Source organism: Drosophila willistoni (assembly GCF_018902025.1).
Source record: "Drosophila willistoni isolate 14030-0811.24 chromosome XR unlocalized genomic scaffold, UCI_dwil_1.1 Seg144, whole genome shotgun sequence".
Classification (NCBI taxonomy): Eukaryota; Metazoa; Arthropoda; class Insecta; order Diptera; family Drosophilidae; genus Drosophila; species Drosophila willistoni.
In genome coordinates, this window is record NW_025814057.1 from 2999856 (window position 1) to 3027374 (window position 27519).

At 39.8% G+C, this 27519-nt stretch overlaps 5 protein-coding genes across 8 annotated transcripts in view; 2 read left to right on the forward strand and 3 right to left on the reverse strand.

Moving 5' to 3' along the window:
* Nucleotides 1-5303: 5303 nt before the first annotated feature.
* On the reverse strand, nt 5304-12902 carry LOC6638689 (failed axon connections). Of its 2 annotated transcripts, none has more exons than XM_023180379.2 (5): nt 12073-12902; nt 7854-8192; nt 6089-6432; nt 5914-6016; nt 5304-5789 (listed from the first exon to the last, which is right to left on the reverse strand). In XM_023180379.2, the coding sequence occupies exons 1-5, from the start codon at nt 12535-12537 to the stop codon at nt 5736-5738; spliced, it is 1305 nt and encodes a 434-aa protein (XP_023036147.1). In that variant the 5' UTR covers nt 12538-12902; the 3' UTR covers nt 5304-5735. The 2 variants fall into 2 exon arrangements, with proteins under 2 accessions (XP_023036147.1, XP_002062341.2); XM_002062305.4 differs by having other exon boundaries at nt 5403-5789; nt 6089-6423.
* Nucleotides 12903-13525: 623 nt separating this feature from the next.
* Nucleotides 13526-16818, forward strand: LOC6638688 (serine incorporator 3). Of its 3 annotated transcripts, none has more exons than XM_002062304.4 (6): nt 13526-13818; nt 14074-14623; nt 14741-14850; nt 15228-15642; nt 15918-16080; nt 16158-16818. In XM_002062304.4, exons 1-6 carry the CDS (start codon nt 13783-13785, stop codon nt 16294-16296), a joined length of 1413 nt encoding a protein of 470 aa, XP_002062340.1. In that variant the 5' UTR covers nt 13526-13782; the 3' UTR covers nt 16297-16818. The 3 variants fall into 3 exon arrangements, with proteins under 3 accessions (XP_002062340.1, XP_015034518.1, XP_023034611.1); XM_015179032.3 differs by having other exon boundaries at nt 15927-16080; XM_023178843.2 differs by having other exon boundaries at nt 15939-16080.
* LOC6638687 (probable glutamate--tRNA ligase, mitochondrial) lies at nt 16718-18612 on the reverse strand. Its single transcript, XM_002062303.4, has 4 exons — nt 18227-18612; nt 17754-18164; nt 17299-17685; nt 16718-17229 (listed from the first exon to the last, which is right to left on the reverse strand). The coding sequence occupies exons 1-4, from the start codon at nt 18592-18594 to the stop codon at nt 16812-16814; spliced, it is 1584 nt and encodes a 527-aa protein (XP_002062339.1). The 5' UTR covers nt 18595-18612; the 3' UTR covers nt 16718-16811.
* Nucleotides 18613-18798: 186 nt separating this feature from the next.
* LOC6638686 (tyrosine--tRNA ligase, cytoplasmic) lies at nt 18799-20661 on the reverse strand. The gene is made up of 3 exons (XM_002062302.4): nt 19584-20661; nt 19186-19521; nt 18799-19123 (listed from the first exon to the last, which is right to left on the reverse strand). The coding sequence occupies exons 1-3, from the start codon at nt 20588-20590 to the stop codon at nt 18877-18879; spliced, it is 1590 nt and encodes a 529-aa protein (XP_002062338.1). The 5' UTR covers nt 20591-20661; the 3' UTR covers nt 18799-18876.
* A 168-nt stretch (nt 20662-20829) lies between these two features.
* LOC6638970 (elongation factor-like GTPase 1) overlaps nt 20830-27519 on the forward strand; it is an 81249-nt gene continuing 74559 nt past the window's right edge. The window contains exons 1-3 of the mRNA XM_002062299.3: nt 20830-23140; nt 23210-23642; nt 23712-23825. Coding sequence (XP_002062335.1) covers nt 20951-23140; nt 23210-23642; nt 23712-23825 — 2737 coding nt within the window. The 5' untranslated portion in view covers nt 20830-20950. The remainder of the gene's footprint in view (nt 23141-23209; nt 23643-23711; nt 23826-27519) is intronic.

Below are 27519 nucleotides of genomic sequence, written 5' to 3' on the forward strand. Positions count from 1 at the left end.
GGGAGGCAACTGAAACTAAACTGAGCTTCCGTTTAGATTGACAATTGCTGATTTTCCATTTTCATTTCCCATTTCCATTTTCATTTCATTTCATTCCGTTCGTGCTTAACACCAATTCCAATTCAATGTCTGGCATCGACTGCTGCTGCTGCTGCTTCTGCTTCTGCTGCTCCTTGCAATAGTTATCTATTTCCTCGGCTAACCCCACCATTCCCATCATATACCCCTCATCCCCACATTCTTAACGTTTTCAGCTGTCGCGCACATTGGGACGGATTTCAAAATGACAAATGGCTATAATGACCGTTATATTCAAAAGTCATGCAAACAAAAATGCAGAAAATGAAAACAAAGACTTCCCCCCCCCCACTCTCTTTCTCTATTTCTTCAGCTTTCTTTAGGTTTTCTATAGTTTTAAGACAGTTTTATTGCCGATTTCTTAAGGAATATCAATATTTTGGATTAATTGTTGTTGCCAGTGGATTTAAAAGGGTTTCCCATCAGAGGGCAAAACTTTTCTTTTGAATTGCATTTTGTTCCACTGTGCATGCGATTCCGCATGCAATGCTGCCACAAAGGACAAACGTTTCGCCTCCTTTCGCTTGCTCCGTTTTGGGTTTGGGTTTGGGTTTGAGTTTTGGTTGGCTTGTTTCGGTTTCGGTTTGAATTGGATTGAAGCGGAGCGGATAGATACGTATCATCACAATCACACTTACCTTTTATTTTTTACGTTCCTCTGTGCACGCGGCCATAAATTCCGTTTGCCATATTAGGCCACATTCCCCCCACCAAATAAAAACAAAAGAGCGAGAGGGGGAGAGGGGAGGGCGGTTGGCATAAAGTTAGGCTTCGCATGATTTGCTGCTGATTGGAATTCGTCTTCGTCTTCAATAAATTGCCAAATGTCACAACTGCCGCATTTCTTTCAATGTGTTGGCTTTGATTAGGCAAATTTCCACCCACCTCCCACCCAAACCAATCTCCACCCACTATACACCCCCCCATTCATTCAACTTGCTAACCTTTTGCACACCTCCCTCGCCCTTCCCTCTCCTTTATCCTTCATTGATAGTAGGTTGCCATTTCGAAACGATTTAGCGTAACATCAAATTAGTTGTCGATTATCTAGAGTTCGTATTTGTAGAAAGGGAGGGATGGAAAGTTGGGAGTTTATTTTGTTCTATGTATATATTGGCCTAGGTCAAATATCGATTAGGTCAACTTGAATTGAATGTCAAATTGATTGGCATATCTGGGACTAACAATATAAGACACGTTCGACCTGGCCTTGGTAAGGCAAACTATAAAATAAATCAACTAACTTTGCCAGTTTTTATAGCCAATCATTGCCAAAATGTCAGAGACAAAAGTTTCATTTCGCTTACCTCCTTTTGTTTTTGGCCAAATTAAACCCAAACAAAATATATCTAAAGATAAAAATTTAAAAATTCTCAAGCTGCTTGCCAACATAAGTTTTCGAAAATTCCTGTTAGAGATTTAAAAAAAAAAAAAACAAAATATTAAAACGTAGCTCAATTTTTTGTGAATATTATGATGAAATGCTATTTTTATGATATGTCAGTTCCGGGTGTTATTCCAGCCACTTTAACTTTGATCTATAATTCTAATTGAATTTACTGGTCATATCTCTCTTGGCATTATATCTGATTCATCTATATTTATGACTCGTCAACCATGACGCGTCCAGAAGTCCATCAGCAAGCAACTAGCCACCTAGTAAGGCTAGCCATTATCCATATATACCCCCATATCTAAACATTATATGGCCTGAACTTGGACTGCGCGAATGCTATCTATAGAAAGAACAACTTCTTGGGCCTAGCCCCAAAAAGAGTCAGTAAAATGAAAACAATGAGACACAAATCAATTTCAATATGAACTTTAGGCAACGACTACGAGTTATCCATTATGATCGAGAAAAATGAGAATAATGTCATCTAAAAAATGAATATCCCAAGAGATGGCTCACCCAAGAGCAAAGACTGAAAGAGACTCATGAATGGGGCCAAATGATATGCTTGGTTGGGCTTACCCGTTCGATCAATGATTACAGGGTATGAGTAAAGATAATTTAATTATCAGGAGAAGCCACACGTCAAAGATAAGTTCAAGTATCATAATTAAATTTTTCTTTCCTTAAATTTTAAGGTAAGCCAGGGTGGCTTTACTTTTACCATATGTATAGAGTTATCGGTTGACAAGAGAATTCACCCACAATGGGTGAGTGGGTGGGTGGGTGTGTGGGTGGTTGGTGGTGACGCCGCTTTGCAACTAGTTGAAGAGGATTTTCCTTATAAACATTATAAATTATTTGAAGTAAAGTGTATAATTTGGGTTTTTTGTTTTTTTTTTTTTTTTGTTTTTTATTTAAGAAGCATATTTATTTTTATATATAAGATGTATGTAATACAATAATTTTTGTTGTTGGTTTTGTTCTTGTTGTTAATATCTGTCCGGTTGGTTGGTTTCGGGTTGGGTTTTCTTTTTTGTTTTTCTTTTGTTCTGATTCTTCATTCTTTTCTTTTCGTTTTATGCAGTTTTCAATACACACATACATATATATATATATATATATATATATATATAAATATATAGAAATATATATATACATATATATATATATATATATATATATATATATAATCCATATAAAACACTGAGCTACAATACAAATATTGTGATAAAAACTTACAACATAACCTTTAATACATAAAAATACTTGCATAGTCTACAAATCGTATCGTTTTTCTTTTCATTTTCTTTCGTTTTTTTTGTTTGTTTGTTTGTTTTGTTTTGTTTTGTTTTATTAAGAGATTTCATCCATTTCTTTCATCATCATCATCTTTTCTACTTCATCATCTTCTTCTTCTTCTGCATCATCTTCTTCTTCTTCTTCTTCTTGCTCTTGTGTGTGTTTTTTTTTTTGTGTGTGTGTGTGTGTGGTTTGCCTTTGCTCTTGACCTTCTTCTAAATTGTTTGCCGTCATCTTTGTCGCGTCGTTGCGCCCCATTTAGCGCTCTATTCGGTTAGTGATTTAGCCTATTAAAAAAATCTTTCATTCTTTTTATTTTAATATTTTTCTCTCATTTCTTCATTGTTTTCTTTTGTATCTTTGCTCGCTTGGCGGGGGGGGTGGATGTTTGGTGTAGAGAAGAAGTTTATGAAGACAGACAGAGAGAGAGAAACAGAGAGAAAGTGAGTTAGATAGAGAGACAGAGCGAAAGAGCGAGAGAGAGAGAAAGAGAGATAGACAGAGAAAGAGGATAGAATTCGAAATCGAAAGTTTTTTTTTTGATTAAGAAATGTAATCGCCAATAATTTGCATGAGTTTCGTGTTTTCTTTCTCTTATGTTTGAATGATGTTGCTGAGGGGGGCCGGGGGCCACGGGGGGGTATCGATCACTTATCATTCAGGACCACCACGTACACCGCTTAACGGTAAACCGGGTGGTGGTAAACGGTTGAGCCATTCCGAAGCAGTTGATTGATTTGAAAATTCTTGTGGAAAAGTTAACGGTCTTTGTTTTTTTTATGGTTTTTGTTCTTGTTGTTTGCAGCGTTAATTACAAATAGAAATTATGCTTAGACCCCAGGAGGCTGGACGCAACGAAACGAATAACCGATACCCCGATATCGGTAACAAACGGTTACAATCAGTTCAAAGAAATAAAAATAAATGAAACAATGCTACCCAGCAAAAAATTCAAAGTTTTTCGCCACAAATCGGCATCTGGCATTCCATTTTGTTGCGCGCATCCCTGGTTATAAATATATATTCATATATATATATATCGATATACATACATATATTTGTCAATTATATATAAAAAAAAGTGTAAAAGTATATAATATATATATATATATATAAAAAACATAATGTGTAAAAAAAAAAAAGTACAGACTACACACAAAATTTTGTTGGTTCCTAACGAAAAATTTTCGATTGGCCGAGAGTATTTCGTTTTTGTTTTTTCTTGATTTGGTTCGAATTTTGGAGTTTTTTTTTGTTTTTGTTTTTGTTTGTTCTCGAAGTTAAAGCAATCAATAATACACAATTGAATTATAATAATATATAAGTAATATAAAAAAGATCCAACATACAAAAGTTTTTGTTAGGCTTTCCTTTTTTTTGTTTTGTTTTTTTTTTTTTTGTTTTTTGTTCTTTTTGTTCCTATACACGTATATATATACATATATATATAGCAGGGCTACTTGTGCTTAATAAAATGCTTCATTTTGGGTTCCATATTCAAAAAACCGATCCGAAACTATATTCTCCTTGGATAAAGAATATAAATTCGAATCGGTTATTTGAACGGAACCGAAATAAACAGAAAACTTTGCACAACTCCGTGATATATATATATATAGTATACATATATGATGTAATTTATAAGTAATGAATTTTTGTTTGTTTTTGTTTTTTCCCATTATTTGCACACATGAATCAAAAAAAGTTACTATTTGCAATCATATATATATAAAAAATAAACTTAATTGCCAGCTAAAGGGGAGGGAGGGCGGCGGTCGGGGGCATTCCCATCCATCCATCTATTCCATGCATCCTTTTCTTTTCGCTTCGCATTTGCATATCCTTCTTGCTACACATTCATCACTATATCATCATTATATATATATATATATATATACACATATATATATATATCATTCTGGCTCAATTTTTTCCCCAATTTCTTTATCTTTTTGTTCTCGGTTTTCTCCACGTTGGTTTTTTTTTTTCATTTTTTTGTTTTGCTTTTATCTTTTCTTTTTTTTTCTTTTTTGTTTGTTTGTTTTGTTTTACATTATTTTAAGCTTAATAAATGTTGGAAGAGAGTAAACAATACCATCGAGTTGCAATTGTTGCTGCATATATGCTATGTATATGTAGGTGTAGATGTGTGTATGTGTGTGTGTGTGTGTTGTTTTGTTGTTCGTATGGCTGTATGCGTGTGAGTGGGTGTAGGTGTAGTGTATTTATATAGATCGCATGATTTGAATGAAAACTAATGGTTAATGCTTGTATTTAGATGCTGTTCTACACCTTCCTTTTCTCTTTTTCTTCTGCTGCTTCTTTTCCTCTCGCATTCTTCTTCTTTTTTTCAGCTTCGTCCTCTTCTCATATCATTCGAGTTCTTTTAACTAATTTTTTGTTTTTTTTATAATATTTATCTCCGTTTTTTTTCTTCTTATTTAATATTTATACGTATAAACTTTTATAATTTTATACTAAATGTTTTTACCGTTTTTCTTTTCTTTTTCATTTTTTCTTTGTCATTGTGTATATATATAAAAAAAAGATGTCCAAAGTTTTTTTTTACTTTACGTTATTGTATATACGTTTTTTTTTTCATTTTAGTGGATCGTTTCTTTTTGCCTGTTTTTTGTTTCTTTTTTTTTTTGTCATTTTTTTATGTTTTTCTTTTTTGCTTTACAGTTGTCCTATGTTGTAAATGGGTTTATGCTTTTCTGATTTTCTGAATGCTTATATATGAGCTCAGCGCCTAGCTATATAGGGCCTTACTATATAGTATCGTACTACATATGTATATATATATAATGTGTATGTGGGGTGTTTTTTTTTTACTTTCTTTCCTTCTTCCTTTTTCATATATATATATATATACTATATATGTAGATATATGTATATATATATATTTGAGTATATATATATATATATACTATATATATATATAACTCCAACGGCGACCGCTTTACTTTGTCTCCTCCTTTTCTTTATTCTCCTCGGTCGACTCCTTCTCGTTCGACTGCAAAAGAGAGGGAAGAGAAATAGTCGATTAGATAAAATTCAATTAAAGGATCATACAAGTGGAAATCCTTTAGCGTTTGGCTTTCCATTTGCATATCCAATGAAATATGATTCCCACTTACCTTGTCCTTCTCCAATTCCTTCTCGATCTTATCGCCATCTGGTCCTTCCTGCTCATTTGACTTCTCCTGTTCGCCACCTTCCTTGCCCTCCTTTGTCTCTGGCCTGAAAGAGAGAGATTTGCGATTAGTATACACTTGAAATATCTGTGGATAGTGGTTATCAACTGGGACTTACTCTGGCTTGGGAATGTGGGCATTCAGATCGAGCTTCGTGCAAATCTCATCCCAATCGGGGAAGCACTTGTCCTTCATGCGGGAGACATGACCAATCAAATTGGGACATTTCTCAGTCATATAATCGCGCAATGGATACGCAATATCCTTGGACAGATAGTGAAGCTGCGATAGCACCGCAAAGGCAACCACATCCAATGTGGTTGGCTCATCGCCAAAGAAGAATGGCTTGCAGTCCAACATCTCGCTAAGGACCTTCAGATCATTTTTGCCAAACTCCTCAATTTCCTCGGCGCTGTGTACGCCAATGCCATGAGCCTTGAGCTTTTTCGTACCCTGGAACCACTTGTTGTGTTAAGATTGTGTTGGATTCGCCCAAAAAATGTGTTTTCCAAAGAAATTACGAACAAAATGCAGGAGAGGGAATACGGGATAGATGGATGGATGGATTGGTTGGGTTCGTTGGATGCACAACAATGGAGATGTTAGGGAAAAGATTTGGTAGTTTGTGGGGGATACACAACAATTTTACAGTTAGAGTTATAGTCGGGAGCGGGGGGTAAAAAAAAACGACAACAACAAAAAAACGGAAAAAAAGAAAAAAGAGAAAAACCATGCAAGAGTTAGTGATAATGTATGAGTAGTAGCAGTTTTTGTTTTTTTAGATTTCTTTTGTTTTTTTAAACCGATTTCGATTCGGTACGGAGTGGTGTGGTGGGGGGGTATACATCTTTTGTGTTTATTATTTTTTAATTGGGTTACATATGAGTAGAGGTGGAGTGGGGGGGTTGAATACTCTATGTTATGTGTTTTGTGTATAAATATATCGAATTTTCTGTTATAGCATAAACAACAAGTATTTTCAGAGTTCTCTTGGGATGGATATTTTTGTTTATTCTACAAATGTGTTTGTCTGTATGTCTGTCTGTCTGTCTGTCGGCGTCGTCGGGTTGGGATTGAAACCCAGCAGAAGTAGAAGAATAATAATATAGGTGCAACATAATACTTCATCGATTTCAGGACGGGAATGAATGAGTGAGTGAGTGAGTGTGGGAATGGGTTGAGAAAAATAACCAGAAAATAGAAACAGAAAACTGTTTATTTACTCTAAACTAAACTAAACTAAAGAAAAACCCATCGATAATTCCACAAAGCCAGCAACTTCACTCAACGGCAATAACAATCTTCTCCAGTTACTTTAAACAAAAATAGGCAAAGAAAAAGGGAAAATATATCTCCCCCCACCGGAAACTGAGTTTCAGTATACAAAAATCATTCGATTTTGACAAAAACTCCATCTAAGCTATGTATCTATAATTTTCCATCAATCTTAGATACCTCATTACCCAACCAAGTTCACTTCCTTTCACCGCAAATTTGGTTAGGACATAGTTTCATTATAAACAAATAAGAAAATTTTATGAATTTTATTGATTAAACTTCTTTATTCCAATGAATTTGATCGAGTTCAATAGAAAACTTGTTGATTCTAAAATGTAGTTCCCAGTTTTCGATATCGTATCGATGCCGGCTTTATGATACTAATTACGAATCAATTAATTACATTCTACTTAAAACTTGGTTAATAAAAATTATAAAGTTGTCAACATTATCTTTCTTTTTACTACCTTTTTCTACTTGTTTAATAATATGAAGAAAAAAACACTACGGGGGTAAAGAGGACTACGTTTGTTCTGTGTAGATGTAGTTACGTGTATTTTTTGTTTTTGGTTTTTTTTTTTTTTTTTTTGACTATAAATAATTACCTTGCGACCGAATGTGATTTTGAAAAAGAAATTCAAAATCGAGTTGGGCAAACGTAGACCCAATGCATGCTGCAAATTGACCTTATAGCCCTTGAGCACATTGTCGGGATACTTGGCACGCCAGTAGAAGATAATCCAAATCAAATGATTCTCCAACATGGCAATGGTTGCGTACGATACATTCCGTTGTTCAGCCGTTAATCCGGAATCCAAATTCTTCTCATATTTGGCTGATAGTTCCTTGATAATAATGGCCGAATCGGCAATTTCCTCGCCATTCAGCTCAATGAAAGGCAATTGACCTTTCTTGGAACGGAAACGCATCTTATGATCGACATTCTGTAATAATAATAATGAAAGAAAGAAACCACCGCAGAATGATGTGATGAGTAATTGTGCTAAAGTGAACAACAACACAGAATGTGAGTGTGGGATGGGTGGCTGGTTGTCAAGTGGGCGGGGGAGGGAGGGTATGAGAGTCGAGGCAGGCTGAATGGTATTCATTGGGATGGGTTGGGTCTGGTCGTTTATCTCGGACATTCCAATTCATGACTAATCCTTAATGTTATTTTTTTTTCTTTACACAAAATGTAGTTCAAATCCAGAACGCTAGATGCCGCTCATGACACACATCTAGCTAGCCTAGCTAAGGGGGGTGTTGGTGGTGGGGGAGGGAGAGAAAAGAGAAGGTGATGCTGAGGGAAAAATCAACCACTAACACCACCACCACCAGCAGCAGGAACGTGCACCACCACCACTGCCTCAAAATACTGTACTTAAACTCTACTCTCTCTCTTTGTCTCTCTCTCTGCCCTCTCGTATCCTAACTAAGTGGAACCAACACCCAACTACCCCCAAAAAAGGAACTCCGGGAACAACTCGGGGGAAACTCACGCTCGAACGCACACACACACACATACACATACACTTGGAGGAGTATTCCAATTGTATATTTTTGACATATTCCAGTTCCACAATTTCCATTCCAGTGCGAGTGTGTGTACCGTACCGTACCGTTAGCTATAAAAACGGTTAATGGACAAAAAGTGACAGTTATGCCTCATATGCTGCGTTTTGACATTTCCCTTTTCCCTTTTTATATTCAAATTTTAGCGCGCCCAGCACATAAAGAGAATTTCTAATTAGAAATTTCCATTAATAAGTTTTATAAGTTTTTGAATGCTTTTTATGCAGAGGAGGCAGGGTGTGGTTCCGCAACCAATACAAGAGAGTACAAGAGAGCGGGAAAGACACAAATAGGAAGTGAGGGACAAAGAGAGAGAGAAAGAGCAAGTAAGAGAGATGATGAGAGAGAGCCGGGGCATGTTATAGAGAGATTTCCAGCAGCAGCATCGCTGCTCTGTTGTCCAGGCTAAAAAGGGTGGAGTCGGCAGCCACCGCCACCGACATTGCCGCCAACGCATTTAATTCCAATGATCCACAAAAAAAGCTGCCTACTCCAACGCATAACGGTTCGTCGCTGTCAACGCAGCAGACAACAGTAACAGTAACAACAACCACAACAACTAGGAGAGGAGACGGGATGAAATTGGACAAGAGATGAGAGATGAAAGATGGACTTGGACTCGAACTCGAACTCGGACTCGGCTTTATGCTTGCGCCTATACACAAAGCAAATGTTTATTTTTTTATTAAATCATTATGCCAATTAAGGCGTCGGCTTTATACCATCGCCCTGCCCCTCCCCCACTGTCCCTCGCCCAATTTGGTTCTGTTCCTTTCCCCGCTGATGTTTACCGCCTGCCTGCTATTTGCTTTAGGGCTCAATTTTCGCTTCAGTATGAAACACATGCAATTATGCAGTTATGTGTGTGAGTGTGTATCCACACCCTGCCTGTGTTTCTCAGAGAGAGAGAGACACAAATGGAAAGAGAGAGAGCGGCGAGAGGATGACTGAGAGACGATTGAGTGAACACTAACAAAAGCCTGCGTTGTTTTAAATGCAAATATGCGGTTTATTAATTAAAACAAAAGCAAAAAGCAAAAAGAAGCTGTTTTTTGTTGTTCTTGTTGTGTGTTGTCTTGCAAACCGAAACTTCATTTCCTTTCATGTACACACACTCATACACCGCTGCACACATACATATGCATGTATGCGTACAGTTTTGCAGCAAAGTCAGTCAGTCATGGCGTTGCCAGACTGACTTGCCATATGCGAGAAATGAATGGCGCGACATATTTGAATTTGAATTTAAATTTGAATTAATGAATAATTGTAATTGGATTTATTTATTGTTTGTTGTAATGGCTTATACGGAAAAACAAAAGCCGAAAACCAACATCAGCAGCAGCAGCGGCAGCGGCAGCAGTAGTAATAACAATAACAACAACAACAACAACAAAATGTGAATTAATTGCACAATCTATAAAAGCGGGCGACAGTTTGGTATGCCAACTATGCGGGCCACCGCCTTGCCTTGCCCCTGCCCCTGTCGTTTGCCTGCTGCCCGACCCTGCCCTACCCTGCTGCTGCTGCTTGCCTGGCTTTGGCTTTGCTTTGCTTTGCCGAGTAAATGTTGTTGCAGTTGTTTTTAATGGGCGCCGCTGCCGTCGTCTCGGCTTGTGGTGTGAAAAAAATATGCATTTGGTTTATCGTTCGTCTCGCTTAAATGTATACAAACTGCACTCAAGCCACATGCAGAGGGAAAACGGGGAGTGTGGTAAAAGGGGATGAGGGGCATGGGACGGGACAGAAAGACAGACGGACGGACGAACGGGAGTGATTAATGGAAATAAAATGTCAAAGGTCTATAGTGTAATGAACTCTTTTTCAGTTGCCTTTTCTTCTCTCAATCTGTCGCTCTGTCTCTTATCAGAATGGTAAAAATTGAAAGTAAATGCGGGACTTGTCAATCATGCACACATACACACACACAATTACATATGCATGTATGTGTGAACCATATGGTTGAGCAGCAGCTACTGTTCTACTTAACTGATTAGATCAGATCTCATCTTCAATTAAAATTCCTGGACGGCAGCATTCGGGGCTCATTTTCCATTTAACCAAATTGTAATTAATAAGTTTGTAAAATTAACAATTGCGTTGTTTGTTAAAGCCAGAGAGACCGCACCCATTTCTTCTGACTCCTTCCCCACCACTTTCCTCACCCTTCAATTTATCTACATATACACATACATATATATCAATAATGTACATAAATATATGTATGTATGTATGTATGTATGCGCATAAAGAAAAATAATTTTTCATATGCAAACCGCATAGCCAGCCGCGCTTTTTGTTTTTTTTTCTGTCTTTTCTTTTTAAAGCAAAAGCTCAAATAGCAGCCGCCCCCCTCACCGCACCACCCACCCATCGAACCAAACCGCCGGCTCACCCAATGGAAGTCGTTGACAGTTTACATACTTCCTTCTCCTCTACTGCCGCCGCCCCCGGCCTGCTCTTTAATATATGTATTACAGCTACTTAACGGTCTTCGAGAAGATAAGGCAAACAAAAAAAAGAAAAGGAAAAAGAGCCCAAGACTTGAAGTTTGATTTTTTTTTTCCTTTAAGCGAGCGAAAGGGGAAAAGAGCGAACGAGTTAGTTCGTTGCTGTCGCGGGGTGCAAGCGGGGGGTAAACTGCATTTATTTTTATTAAAAGCAATTACAAGGCTGAAAAGAAAAAGGAAAATGAAAACTGCATTCGAAGACAAAGAGCAACAGAGAGAAAACTCACTCTTCCGCTCTCGCTCCATTGCTCGCTCCTCTCTTTCTTGGCAAGTGCAAAAAAATTTTTTTTTTTTGTTAAAACCGACAGCGGCGTTAGCGTTGCGTCGGCGCAGACCGAAATTTTATGTATACTTTGGTTTTAGGTCCAGGCTACAGGTTCACTGGAAGAGAACGTGAGAGCCAGCAAGAAAGATAGAGAGAGAGAGAGAGAGAGAAAGAGTGGCAGCAAAATGTATCCCTTAGAAGTGAAGGCAGGGCAGGGCAGGGCAGGGCAGGTCACACACACACACACACGTATACATATATATAAAAACACACCATACGCACACGCGGAGAAACAAAGACAGGCAGGCTTAGAGAAAATCATGGCGGGTTTTCTCTCTCTCTCTCTCGCTCCTCGCTCTCCTTTCTGAAGGAGTTTTTTTTTCTGTACTTGGAAATTTTCAAAATGTGTGTGGGAAATTTTGTAGGAATTTTCTTCTGGGTTTTCTATAAATTTCATATTCTTTTTCTTTCTTTTACCTCGTATTTAAGTCCCACCAGACGCAGCCAGGTCTCAACTTTCAAACAATATGGTGACAATGATGGCAGCAATGGAGTCCTCGAGAACTGATATAGATAGATGATGTCCTTTTCGAAATTGGCTTTATGCACATTGAATTTTTGGGCTGGCGGCGCTGGCTCCGCTTTAGCTGGGGCAGCAGCGGCAGCGGCATCGTCTTTCTTTGCCTCCCCATCGGCTGCTGCACCGGCCGTGGCATTTTCCTGGCTTTTGCCGCCCTCCTCTTTGTTAGCTGCTGGGGCGTTTTCATTCTCCTGCTGCTTGTTGGCAGCGGCATCTTCTTTGTTAGTAGCGGCCGCTTGGGCGTTTTCCTCGGCCGCTGCAGGTTTTTCCTGCTCAGCAGCGGCTGCTGTTGGGTTTTCTGTCGACGCTGCGACTGCAGCAGGCGTTTCCTCGGAGGGTATTTGGGCCACTTCGCTTGCCATTTTTAATTTTTTGTTAGATTTTCTATTAACTTTTACTTTTGTTACTTTTTGCTAGCTAACTTGCTTGACTCTTTTTTTTTTTTTGCTGTTTTCTTGTTTCTTTAAAGTTGCTCTTCGCACTCGAAAGCAGAGATTTTTCTTCTTCTATTGACACTTTTCCTTGTTCGCAAAATGCACATACACAAACAGACACTCGCACGAATACAGAAACAGAGAGCTACACACACAGAGAGCAATCCACCACTACAAATGAATTTCTTCAAAAAAATGCACCACAGGATACTACTCTCGTCGAGGACTTCACCAAATTCTTCCGCAAAGAACAACCAGTCGCAACCGCTCTCAAAAATAGACTGTTATTTTAAAAAAGGTTCGCCGTACCTTTTGGCCAATTCGTCGACACTTTGGCCAATTCGCCGTAACTTTTTGCCCATTCGCCGTAACTTGTTTCCCATTCGCCTGTGTTATTTAACAGGATGTATTCGACAGACTCAGATGCATTTGCCTACAATATTGCAGTTTTTTGCATTATTAAAGTCCTCTTAATTATTTTAAAGCACATTATAAGAAATATTTAGCTTCTTTTTGTTGAAAAGCTGATAATTCGCTAATTTATTTTGTGGTTAACAGCCGGTGTGTATGCAGTCTGTTAATTTTAACAGCATAATGTTAGATCTGTTAATGACTGTAATTGACTCACGATGAGTCTAGCAAGTTTTTGTAATAATTTTGATTTTTCTCTGTGATCTGTTGCATTATAGAAGCTAGCGAAGTGACTTGCACACTCCTGATAAAAAGATTTTTATGTATTCATTCATGATACACCCTGTATAACAGATCTCTGTTAAGCCGATGCTGCTGCAAGTTAACAGAATGACTCAGAATGATAGCGTGAAAAATCGATAAATATCGATTTTCTGATGTTGCCAATTACAGAGACCTGAATTGGTTTGCTATACAACACTGCATTTTTGTCATCCCCTGAGCTTAGTGTTGACTAGTGTTTTCAGTGTGGGGAATATTTGCTTGAAGAGTATATTTATTTAAAGATAAATTTTAAGTGGATATTGGATAGAAGTGAATAGAATTGACTGCCTCAACCTCTCGCGTTTGTTTAACCAAGATTGTCGTCAAGATAAGGGACAATCCACAAATACCATTGTTGGCAAGAAGATTTTGTTAATCCCGCCAATAGCTAAAACGCAATAAGATATAACGTAGTCACTTAGGCTCTGCAATTGGAAAATGGGAGCTGCTTTGGGTCTTTGTTCGGCTGCCCAGGTGAGTATTTTTGGCAGGATGAGAAGGAAGTGAAGTTCATTGAGAGCAAACAAATTGGTCAAGCAACAAATGAAAGTCATTGACTTCAAGTTTTTGTTTTTTTGTTTTGGCAACAAATCAATAACAATAACAAAATCAAAAAAACAACAAGCTAAACAACTCTGACCATATGTTTCAGATTTACATTTGCCCCTTCATATCCCGCTCCGTAATTAAATTGGTAAAATGCATTTTTTTTTTTTTAATTAATTACAGTGCGCCCTTTGCTGCGGCGGAACTGCAGCCAGCATGTGCTGCTCGGCCTGCCCCACCTGTAAGAACTCCTCATCCTCCCGGTTCATGTATGCCTTCATGTTGCTGGTGGGCACTGTGCTGGGAGCCATTGCCCTATCGCCGGGTCTACAGGATACACTAAAGAAATTACCCTTTTGCATCAATTCGACCTCAACCATAAGCGGCAAGGCAGTTGACGCCTTATCTCTGGGACAATGGGATTGCCAATATGCCTTGGGCTACATGGCCGTTTATCGTCTATGCTTTGGTTTGGCCTGCTTCTTTACCCTAATGGCCTTGATAATGATAGGAGTGAAGTCCTCTCGTGATCCGCGCTCTCATATACAAAACGCATTTTGGCCACTGAAATTTTTGATTTTGTTTGGAGCTGCCATTGGTGCAATCTTTATACCAGATGGTTCCTTTGGTCCTGCCATGATGTGGGTGGGCTTAATTGGTGGCTTGGCTTTCATATTGATTCAATTGGTCATTATTGTGGATTTTGCCCATAGCTTGGCGGAGAATTGGATCGGTAAGTTAAGCAAAGAGTTGAGTCACAAATACATCATGTGAAAGAATACTTAACCAAATGATGCTGATAAAGATGATTCATCATTTTGATAAATCTTTTTTTTTTTTTCTTTTTCAGAGGGCGCCGAAAATAATCGTGGCTATTATTATGCTCTGGCTGGAGTCACCCTTCTAGGCTATATATTGTCTCTCACTGGCATAACCTTGCTCTACATTTACTTTACCACAGTGAGTAACAAGTTTTTATATAGAATATATATTTAATACGTATCAGAGATGTCTTGTATGTGGGAGAAATCGTTATGCCGACAACTCCATTTGTTCAAAATGGGAAGCTTTAAAGATACATATATGTATGTAAATATGTTTTAATGTTGGTAACTTTTCATTGTTTGAGGACATCATGAGACGAGATGATTAATGTTAGCACAAATGTGAGCGAGATGGCATGCTTTTTAAAGAGCATTCAGAAGAGGTCCACATGCCATGGCGCATCAACTATGATTATTCCTTTTAAAGTTCTTTTCTATAGTATAACTCTTAACTTTGTTCTTTACTTTCATTCAAGTGTCATTGATATTTAATTGTTTTTCTCTCCATTTTAGTCTACTGGTTGCGGCATCAATAAATTCTTTATTTCGTTCAATATGATCCTCTGTCTGGCTATCAGTATCATATCGGTTTTGCCCGCTGTCCAGGAACGTCTGCCTCATTCGGGTCTCTTGCAGAGTTCATTGGTCACTTTGTATACCGTCTATTTGACTTGGTCGGCTGTGGCCAATAATCCTGAAAAGGAATGCAATCCGGGAATGTTTGGCGCAATGCAAGGCAATCTATCGACAACAGCATTGATGACAACAACAACTTTGGCTCCACCCACACCGAATCAGCAGTCGAAAGTGACTTTTGATACAACCAATATCATTGGATTGATTGTTTGGTTGCTCTGCATTCTCTACAATTGCATCAGTTCCGCTGTCGAAGTGTCCAAGATCAATAATGATCACAGTGAGAAACGTGGTAGGTTTTATTTCGTTCCATATGCTGAAAGTGCATCATCGCTCTGTCTCTCTCGCTCTATTTCACTCACACTTACACAAAATCTTTTTCATATCGCTTTAATTCGCATTCATTTGGTTTTCTTTTGGGTAGATTTGTTATTATTGGGCTATAACTATAATTTGTTTTTATCTCTTTTGGCACCTTCTTTTTCTTGGTTTAATTCAACTAATTAACTAACCAACCAACCAACCAACTAACCCGTTGAGTGACCCATTGACCCTTGACTAATATAGTTCTAACAGAAGCTCTATCAGACACAGAAGCGGGCCCTGATGCGGATGGCAAACCATCAACCGACAATGAAACGGAAGGCGTCTCATACTCCTGGTCCATGTTCCATATAGTATTTGTCTGCGCCTCGCTATATGTCATGATGACCCTAACCAATTGGTACAAGTAAGTTGTCTCGTCACCCCTCCCTCGCTTCAAATGGAACTCGTTAATTGATTTGTTGTCTCTTCTCTCTATCTCAGACCCAATTCCAATATTGAACTCTTCAATGGCAATGAGGCTTCGATGTGGGTTAAAATCATTTCCAGCTGGCTAGGTATCTTCATCTATGGATGGAGTCTTGCTGCTCCCATTGTATTAACTAATCGCGATTTTAGTTAAGCGTATTGCCATTAACTCTCCATATACATACATACATACATACTTTATTATATCTAGGATTGGTGCTTAAAACGAAACGATGGAAACAAAGAATAGATTTGCCAAATTTGGCTAGAGCTGGACAAGATTACTCAAGATTCAAAAGATTACTCATCGTATATACAATACAATTTTGATTCTTTATGTTTTCGGTGTTTACTCAAGTTATAAAAAAAAAAAACTATCTAGGAACAATATCAATATATAATCTGCAAGTATTCGATTTATATATGTATGTATGACTGCAAATACCAAACAAAAACGTTGCGGAAAAACGAAAGACAAAGTCGGATCCAGTCAGTACCTGGGATTGATCCCTGACAAGAGATATACATATGACGCAAACTTGTATTATTCTATTATTAAACAAAATGTCCTTGCATCGGATTGAAGGCTTCTTTTCATATATAAACTGAATGCTTGTTAATATATACTTATTACATATATATATGTACACTTAGTAAACTTTACTTTAATCACAAATGTGTTTGCTGTTTTCCTGTTGCCTCTGGGAGAAAACTCTTCTGAAGACGATCAATAACAACAGTTTTTCCCAGAATTTCCATCATCTCAGCCACGCCAGGACCCTCGTTGAGACCACTTAGAGCTCCTCTCAGGGTGCGCATAAGAAGTGGAAATTTCATATTTTGCGATTTGGCAAACATTTTCAATTGCTCATTTAAATGATCTTTCTGGTAATCCTCAACAGAGTTTAAAAGCTCGAGGAGATGCTCAGTTTGTTGGCTAGTTAAGTTTTTGGTTTGTGAATTGGAATTGGGCTTTACCCAAAGGAAACTTAATTTACTAGACGTTAAATCCTGGAGAACAGATAATCGTTGCGACGACCACTTTAGTATGGCCAGTATGTGAGGCTCTGCCAGATCCAGATTGGAACTACAATGAGAAGATGTGGAATTTGCAATGATTACGCCATTAAAAAACAGGACTCTGTTTTTCTCTTACTGATCTGGATATGCCTGTTTGACCAGATAATGGACTTGATTGACCAATTCCTTTTGTTTATCTTTTTCTTGAAGGTTCTTCTGAATCTCCATGCGATTGAAATCGTTTAACAATTCAGGATTAAGACGACTGGGATGCGAATTAACCCTTTCCAAACGAAACGTGTCAATTAGTTGTTTCATCGATTGTAGTTCTGGCTTTGCATTTGCCTTGGTATCGAAGCCTCCACCGGCAGAAACCACATAGTTGACCAAGCTAAGAGGAAAGTAGCCACGTTGGCGAAAATTCTGGATTCCTATATCACCCTGACGTTTGCTTAGCTTTGTGCCATCGGCATTGACCAGAAGCGGAAGATGACCGAAGCGTGGTGGTTGCCAGCCAAATGCTCTGAAAGGATCACCAAAAAGCTATTAGAACTTGGGATTTATTTTTGCCTGTCCGCTCTGTTCACTCACTTGTAGAGCAGCAAATGCTTTGTGGTTGAGATTTGCCATTCCACACCTCGCAGGACATGGGTTATGCCCATCATGTGATCGTCGACTACATTGGCAAAGTGGTAAGTGGGATACTGATCGGATTTCATTATAACCGGATCGCCTTCATTTTCACTAACATTATGCTGCACTTGGCCATAGATAAGATCATCCAAAGGATCCTCGTGCTCCTCCAGTTTAAAGCGTATGCAGTGATCTTGTCCCTTGTCCAAAAGCTGTTGCACTTCATCTGGTTTAAGATGGCGACATTTATTGTCATATCGTGGTATCTGGCGCGTGCGAAGCGCCTCCTTACGCAATAGTTCCAGACGCCGCTCCGTGCAAAAGCAGCGATAAGCGGTTCCATTTTCCAGCAGCTTCTCAACGGCATTACTGTCGGTTAGGAAAAGGTATTTAATTATAGATAGTAGAATTTCTTAGGAACTTGGACTCACCTGTAGATCTCACGGCGTTCACTTTGGACATAGGGTCCATGTTTTCCTTGATATATGCCAGGACCCTCATCGATTTCAATTCCAGCCCATAGCAAATCTTCTACCAATTGCTCACTGGCTCCAGGTATTATTCTTGTCTGGTCTGTATCCTCAATTCTTAGTAAAAATTTTCCACCCAAATGCCGGGCATAGAGAAAATTGTACAAAGCCGTACGTAGTCCACCCAAATGAAGGAATCCTGTGGGACTAGGTGCAAATCGGACTCGTACCTCTGCAGAGGGAGAAGAGGAGCTGTGGCAAAAGCGTTTCCATTGAAGATGCCGCAGAATGTTGAGGCAGTGCCTCCTCTTAAGCAAACTTTCCCACATTTTGAATGAAACAGCTGAGCAGCAACTTGTCATTTTCGATAACGTGTTTATCGATTATTCCAAGACTTATCTTGGCGCGCCTTTTAAAAAAAACCCTGGAAGGTGGAGGACAAGGTTCTCGAATTTTTTAAAGAATATAGAATGTTGATTTCGGTTTTTTTGCTTTAAGCCCGCTTTATTTGAAAAATGCAAAAAGAGTGTTAATAAGTTATTTGTTTTTGTAGTTTTCTGTCTAAAGAATAGTATTACATAGGCTCAGGTAGTCTGGCTAAGAAGTTGTGTTCATTTAATGCTGCAATTGGCCAATTTGCTGGAAAGTTTGTCGCCTTCGGTGGTAAGCAGGAAACTGTCTTTCCAGACAGCCTGACCATCTGCGTTTGTCTTAAGGTCCACAGAAAGTTTCTCCCAAACCTTTTTCTTGGGATTCAATAGCTCATCGGGTGTGCCAGAGAAGCCTTCAAATGCTAATCTGCTGCCAGGCGTAGCTGTTGAGGGCAATACGATGGGCTCCACTACTGTATGGTCGGCACTAAAAACAAACAATAAGCAATGCGTTAGAAAAAGGACCCCAACAGCGGAAAGCAAACTTACTTTGAGGTACAGAGAACCATGCCCTCAGATAGGATGCCCCTCATTTTGGATGGCTTCAGATTGCATAACACAGCGACAAGTCGTTGGTCCAATTCCTCTTGGGTGACAAATTTCACCAGACCACTGATTATAGTACGCGGCTGAGCCTCAGCCAGATCAATCTTCAGAACATACAAAGTGTCTGCATCAGGATGGCGTGCGACTTCCAAGACTTTACCCACGCGTATATCCAGGCGAGCTGGTGAATCCTCATCTACTGCAGAACCAGCAGCAGGAGCAGCAGCAGCGCCGCCTTTAACCTTTGCTGGCGGAGGATAAGCAGCTAGACTGAGTTTTCTAAACGAAATCGAACAAACATATAGATCACAATGAATCAAATGTTTAGCAATTCAACTTACTGCAATTCTGGCTTCTCAAAGTCCTTTCGAATGGGATCTAGCAAACGGTTAATGTACTTCTCCACAGATGCTTTCAGGTCACCGGGGTGTAGCTTGTTCTCGGCATAATATTGCTCCAAATCGGCATAGTTGAGGAAAGTAACATCGCCACCATGATCTGGCACACGTTTCACCTCAAATCCCTCGCCTTCTGCGAACAAGGAGAACAGGACATGTTTGACAAACGACAGAAGACCATTGTCGGCAATGTTTCCAGGCTCACAGAAGGCCTTCTTCAGTTTCTTCTTGAGATTGGCTGGCGAGTCGAGCAAATCAATTTTCGAATCCTCTTCCGAGGATGACATTTTGCCACCAGCAAGGCCGGGAACCATGGGATTCATGAAATGGATTCTCTTCTCATAGCCCAATTGTGGTAAATATTTCTCCGAAAAGGTGAAAATCTTTCTTTGATCAACGCCTCCAAATTGAGCGTCAACCTTCAAGTATTCCTCATCTAGAGCCTGCAATCCTGGGTAGAGTAAACCAGACAGCAAAGGATATTCAACTTGTTTGACCACTTCGGCTCCTGCCTTTTTCGCATCATGCTGAGTCACCACCGAAGTTAGCTTGTAGACATCCAAAGTGTATTCCTTGGACAACTGATAGTCACTGCCTTTGACGAAACGTAACTTCTCCAGGGGAACTCCAATAGATCTCAGCATGGATTTAATCACTTGCTCATAGTATTGTGTTCTGAGCTCGAGCAATGACCACGGCGCCTTCATATTATCCAAATAGGCATGAAGATCGGCAAACAGAATGGTCACTTCACATCCGGCCTTCAGGAAATCAGCAATCTTAGACATGGGAACAAAGTAAGCCACATGGGGCTTGCCGGTGGTGGCAGTGCCCCAATAGATTTTCAAATCCCGCTCCTTAAGGATGGCATTGAGCTTATCCTCGCCCAGAGTCTCCTGCAGGTTGCGAGTGATCAGCTCTTTCTTTTCTTCGGGTGTGAGTTCAACCATTTTTCCGCCTATAAATTGCTTCACAAGATTCGGTAGGAGCGGTTGGTAAGAGGAAGAGATATGGAAAATGCATGCGTGGTTGTCAGCTGTTTGCTTGTGAAACAGAGTTGCCAGACAGCTGCAAATTGTAAAAAATGTATCGATTAATCGACATTCCGGAGCAAAACCTATCGATTATTCACTTGTTGCACCAGCTGACGATATACATTTATCGATAACAATTTTGCATTGCCTTGCGAAATTAGCCGCGTGCAGCTTTCGGTTTCGGTTTTGTTTATAAAGCAGCGCCCATGCCAATTGGCCATTGAATTGGAATTTAATTGTTATTGTGAAATTCTAATATTTAAAATTGGCACAAACATGGCTGTGGTAGAGACTCAACTGGATCTGAAGGACCTACAGCGCCGCCAACAACAAGTGCGCAATATATGCATCTTGGCCCATGTGGATCATGGTAAGACGACACTGGCTGATTCCCTGGTGGCCAGCAATGGCATCATTTCTCAACGTATGGCCGGCAAATTGCGTTACATGGATAATCGTGAGGATGAGCAGGCACGCGGGATAACTATGAAGAGCAGCAGCATTTCCCTTCATTATCATGATAATAAGGATGAAAGTGATTACCTGATCAATCTAATTGATTCACCTGGACATGTGGATTTCTCCAGCGAAGTTTCAACAGCAGTGCGTCTCTGTGATGGAGCTATTGTGGTGGTCGATGTGGTTGAAGGAGTTGGTCCACAGACAAGAGCCTGCCTCAGGCAAATCTATGAGGAACAATTGAAGCCGGTTCTGGTTCTCAATAAGCTTGATCGTTTGATATTAGAGAAACAGATGACTCCCCTTGATGCCTATGGACATTTGCAGCAATTGCTCGAACAGGTCAATGCCGTTTTGGGGTCAATCTTTGCCTCCGACGTTTTGGCCCGTGAGGATATCACACAGAAAGATAACCAAGAGAGCGCTTTGGAGGATGTAGATGATTCTGAATTGTATTTTTCTCCCGAACAGGGAAATGTGATATTTTCCTCTGCCTATGATGGCTGGGCATTTGCTATACAGGATTTTGCCAAATTCTATACGGATCGCTTGGAAATCTCTACATCAGAATTGAATAAAGTTCTCTGGGGAGATTATTTTTACAATAGTAAGAAGAAGCAATGTCTGCCCAAAGCTCAGGAAAAGGCCAAGAAGCCGATGTTTGTACAATTTGTCTTGGATAACATTTGGGCAATGTACGAGATCATAGCCATACGGAAAGATAAAGATAAATTGCCGGGCATAGCCGAGAAATTGGGCCTTAAATTGGCAACTAGAGATCTACGGCTGACGGATCCAAAATTGCTTATTAAAGCCGTAATGGGTCAATGGTTGCCCATAGACAAAAGTGTGCTCCATATGGTGGTGGAGCATGTGCCGCCACCACATCAAATTAGCGAAGAACGAGCCCAGAGATTACTTTATCCAGCTGGTTTGGATATCAAGACACTGCCCACAGAGTCATTGGATCTAAAGAAGAGTTTCAAAGACTGCAAGGCAGAGGATCCGAATGTTATAGCCTTTGTGTCCAAAATGATGCCGGTGCATATATCCCATTTGCCACAGAATCGTCCCAAACGACTCACTGAACAGGAGCTACAGGATCGCCGAGATGAGGTAAAACGAAGAATAGAGGAAAGAAAACAACAGCAGCAGAGTCAAACCGATCCACAAGTGGAGCTTGAGAAGCTAAGTCAAGGCATGGTCCAGCTAAACACTAAAGCCAATGATGAGACACAAGTAGGAACTGAGACAGCGGAGGCAGCTAGTGAATATGTCTTTATAGCATTTGCTCGAGTGTTCAGTGGCACTTTGAAACCTGGCATGGAACTGTTTAATCTCTCTCCAAAACATGATCCTCGTCAGCCCCAGCATCGGCTGCCAGATGAAGCACCCTTCGCCTCTAGAGTTGTTCTAGGCAATTTGTATATGTTTATGGGTGGCGAATTGGCACTTCTAGATGAAGTTCCAGCTGGTAATATAGTTGGCATTGCCGGTTTGGACTCGTCCATTGTCAAGACGGCAACATTGAGTAGTACATTGGCTTGCTCATCTTTCAGTGAACTAAGCATTATGGCCACGCCCATTTTGCGTGTGGCCATTGAACCGGAGCTTCCCCAAGATATGCCCAAACTAATCAAGGGACTGAAGCTGCTCAATCAGGCGGATGCATGTGTACAGGTTTCAGTTGCCCCAACTGGTGAGCATGTGATTACCACTCTGGGTGAAGTGCATGTGGAGAAATGTGTTCATGATCTGGAGCAGAGCTATGCCAAATGCAAAGTCAATGTCTCCAAGCCGATTGTGTCCTTTAGAGAGACCATTGTGCCAGCTGCCACCATAGATATGGTCAATGAAGTCATAGTAAAGACGGCAGAGGACAAGGATGTGGGTAAGAAGATAGCTATCCAACAGACGCTCAATAAAATGGGCCAACTGCGTATGCTAGCTGTTCCCCTGCCAAGTAAAGCTGTGGAACTGCTCGAGACCTATGCGGATTTCTTTAAGGTAATTGCTAAAATTCTCTCAACACTTTTGAGAAAGTTTTTCTAATAGTTTGTGAATTCTGTTTTACAGGAACTTTCACTTACCCAGCGTCGCCAGGAATTGCTCTCGGAAAAGTCATCCTCACGTTTGGCTAGCATTAAGATTCAGTTAATTGCTGCTCTGGAGGATCTCGAGCTATTTGGCTTTACGTCTCTAGAGCCAAATGAACTGGTTGAACGTGTCTGGTGTTTGGGTCCCAGAAATTGTGGCTCCAATATATTACTCAATTTAACTGATTATCAACAACCTGATTTCTGGTCTGATGGCACTTCATCCTCGTCCTCGGTCTCCTCTGTGGATATACGAAAAGATTTCAGTAGCTCTCTTATCAATGGCTTTCAATTGACCACAGCGGCAGGACCACTGTGTGAAGAGCCCATGCAGGGTGTTTGCTTTGCCTTACTCGAATGGTCCTTGTCCACAGCCAATCATGAGGAATTGAATTCTCGTGGTCCTTTCTCTGGTGAGTACAAACTTATAAAAATGTAATAGAAGTTTATTTCTAAATCCGCTCTTTCTCTCTCTGTCTTAGGACAAGTATTGACTGCCGCCAAGGAGGTAACGCGTCAAGCCTTTCAGAATCAGCCACAGCGTTTGGTTACTCCAATGTATAGCTGCAGCATAGTGGTTAATGCTGAAATGTTAGGTAAGTCCAAATATAATTTCATAGTGTTTTGAGTAGGTTTTATTGATAGTTATAACTCCTTAGGGTTCATTTTCCTCCCCCCTTTTGTAAGAAATGTGAAAACAATTGAAAGTGCAATTTGCAATTTGTTTATTTTTTATATTATGTATTATAATTTATTACATTTTTCATTTACGAATTGCGTTTTCGATATCGATGTTCGAGTTCGAATAGGTTCTTTAACTACTAGTAAATGCAACTTAAATCTAAACATAAATAAGCAACTAATTTTAGTTAAGAAATGTTTTGTTTTCGTCTATATTTTAGTTGTTGCCACAAAATTATATTTTTCGATCCGGGTGCTTTTCTTTTTTAATGTCGTACAAAAAAATTAAATACAAAAAAAAAAAAAATAGATCAGTTGAGGCCTTTATTAAGAAATTGCAAAACAAATTAATTAAATAATTAATGTGGGCGTGTCTCTCAACGCCTTAATTGTTTAATTAATTCGTAAATGTTTGTTTTTTTTTTGTTTTGTTTTCTTCTTTTTTATCATAATTATATGTTTAATAAATATATAAATGTTAAGTTTAGGGCAAAGGTCGGGCGATGGGCGTGGGGGAGGATGAGTTCGAATACTTAAACTTTATACGTTTCTCTTAAACCGCTAAATGTTGTCCTTTTTTTTTGTTTGTTTGTTGTTTTTCCGTTTTGCAACGTGATAATTTTTAAACTTCTCGCGTCTCAGTCATAGTTTATTGACAAAAAAAAAAAAATTATAATAAGTTGATGAAATTTTGTGGGTGTTGGGTGTGGTTGGGTGCTAGTTTTCAATATTATTCAGTATTTTTTGCGATTGTCTAGTAAACCTAATCCCAGACAATTGTCTGCTGGAACTCTAGGACACGATCCCAGGGGAATTCTGGCTCATCACCTGTGTCCAGGGAGCGCTTGGAGCGACTCTCCTCTTGCATCGACTGCTCCTGCTGCAAAGTTGTTAGCTCCGATTCCGTTTGCTCCGATTGCGTCGTTCTGGCCTCCTCACTGGGTTGAGTGGTGCTGCTGCTTGACTGAGGCTCTGCCTCAATGGGCGGCTCATTGCCGCGCCTCTCATTGTTGCGACCATAGTTGCTGCCAGGGAAATTATTGATTGAGAACTGATCGGGTCGGAAATTGGCAGACGAACTGCTGTGGATTTGGCTGCTCTCGGGACGATTTAGATATTGATAGGAGCTGCTGCCACCATTCGAGAAGCTCTGATCCTGTGGCTGATAGTTGGAACTAATTGCTGACGATGATGATGAAGATAACGGTGAAGAGGGATTGCCGCCGTTACCGTTGCCATATATGGGTCTGCCGTAGCTATCCTTTTGCACATTGCTCAACGATGAAGATCCACCGAACTGATTGCTACCGATGCTGCTGCTGCTGCCTGGACGATAGAAGGGTTTCTGTAGCTGGTAACGCTTTGGTGGCTGGGCACTGGGTTTCCGTACTGAGTAACCGGGCTTGACGCACATCATTCCAAACACACGAATGCCGGGCACACTTGCATATGTGGGCTGATCATGAGCCATAGGTCCCTCTGCGAAACGAAATGCATATGGATTAGGGTTGAGATCCAAGACATTTGTCATTGTTAACTGTCACTAAAACTATCCTCTTTATCATTTAACATATTCGACTTAAAGTCCATACTTTCATTAGTCTAAAATATACTTTTGACTCTCCCTTTTATCACTAGGTAATCTCAATAGTCTTTAGCCCATTCTCTCTCTCTAATAGTTAAATAAATAGCCAACTTTGGTTACTTACCCATTTTGAAATGATCGGGACAACGGCATATAACCAGATAATGAGATTTGCCAGTGCGTGTATTTTGTAGTGCCAGCAGGGACCAATCCTTGGGTGATCGGCATTCTCTCATTTCGGTGGTGGCCTCGCAGGTCTTGGCTAGCGTGATGGCCTGGCAAAACGAACGAACGAGAGAAAAAAAAAGGAAAAAAACCATGAAAACAGATCGGTTAATGTGTCTAGACTGGAATAATGGGGAAGGGTAACAGATGCTGCTGCTGCTGCTGCTGCTGTTGTCAGGAGGTGTCTAATCGACATTCACTTTGACTTCAATGTCTGTTAAATGGCCCACAGGGCTTTTAGAAGAAAGTTAAACCTCTCTCGCTCTGTCTCCAACCATCTCCTTTGGCCTTGCGCTTGTCCTGCTGATCATCTGTGGTGTTAGCTCTAAATTGAAAGCTAACATGCAAGTCAGGGTAGCCGGTTAATCGTTGCACTGGCTGTCACAGGCACCGCCCAAAGCTCGAGACTACCAAATTGCTGCCACCAACCAAGTCCAAGTCAGGAGGCAAGTCGCCTAGGTCTTGGAGCATGCTTGTGCCACATTAGTAGCTTTGGCTAACTTTTGCTACGCTTTCAATTTGCCCCTGACATGATTGTTGTTGTCCTTTAACTGATTTACCGACTTGAGCTACTGTCTCTTGGTCTCTTTCTCGCTGTCTCACTGTCACTCTGTCTCTTCTCGGTCTCCGTCTGTCTATAATTTGATTGACTTGCGGCTGTATTTTGCATGTTTCCCGCCCGCTTGTCCGCTCCATTGGCTGCCAATTGACTGCCATTCAGGTTAATGTGGCCTGCCAGTTACCCCAGTTGCTGTGCCAGTTTTCCACTGCTCCAGCTCTCCTAGCTCTTGTTTTTTTTTTATTATTTTTTTTCTTTTTGCTGCTGCTGCTGTTAAACGCATTTTCATAATTTGCTGTACAGTTCCGGCAAAAGCAACCAACCAACAAGTGTTGCATTTAACGGTAAATTGAAGTTGTAATTATGACAATGTGTTGCTGCTGCTGCTGCCTTTTTTCTCTCATTTTTTTCTCCATCTCTCACTTTGTCTCTGTCCATTTTTGTTTAACCACAGCAGCAGCAGCAGCCCACACTGAAGTGGACACCTCCGAGTGGACCGGGGGCTTGACCATTAAACTATTAGAAAATGTTTTATTATTTAATTTATTTGCAACGTTCCATGCGAACAGTTTTCGCTCCATCTCCACATCTTTCTTTGTCAGGCCAAATGGGTGGAATTTATAACTCAATTATCCTCGATGGCGTTGGAAAATTTGAAAAATTTGCACAAAAGTGCCAAAAGGTGAGTGTGCAACGTTTATTGGTTGATCAATTGGACTGATCTTTGGAAATTGAGTGATCGTTATAACTAAATCGATCATGATCAATAAGTGGATCTTTTCGTTGAGATATTTGTATGATTTTGTCAGTCCTCTACATTAATCATAAGTTTGCTTTTAGCCAAGAATCTATAAATCTGATGTCAGTTCTTTACTGATTAAAGCAAAACTCTGATTTATATTTTTCAACAAATCTTGGGATCAATAAGTTTTAAGCAACATCTAGTTAAAACATTTCCTGAGTCTTCGTCAGTCTTTCTTCTTAGTTGGAACTTGATCTGTAATCTAAACTTCACCATTTTTAAAGACTAGGCTACGCCTAGTTAGAGTAATTTGCCTTTTTGTATACCTATCTCTTGCCCTATGTATTTAATTTTTCATAGCTAGAAGCTACTTAAAGTACTTATACTACTAGTTACTGTTTGATGTTAGGAGGAGGAGGACTTACCTTCTTTTTATTATCACCAACCAATTTAGTGGTGTGCTGATCATCTTCATTTAAGCTGGCTGAGCAGGGATCA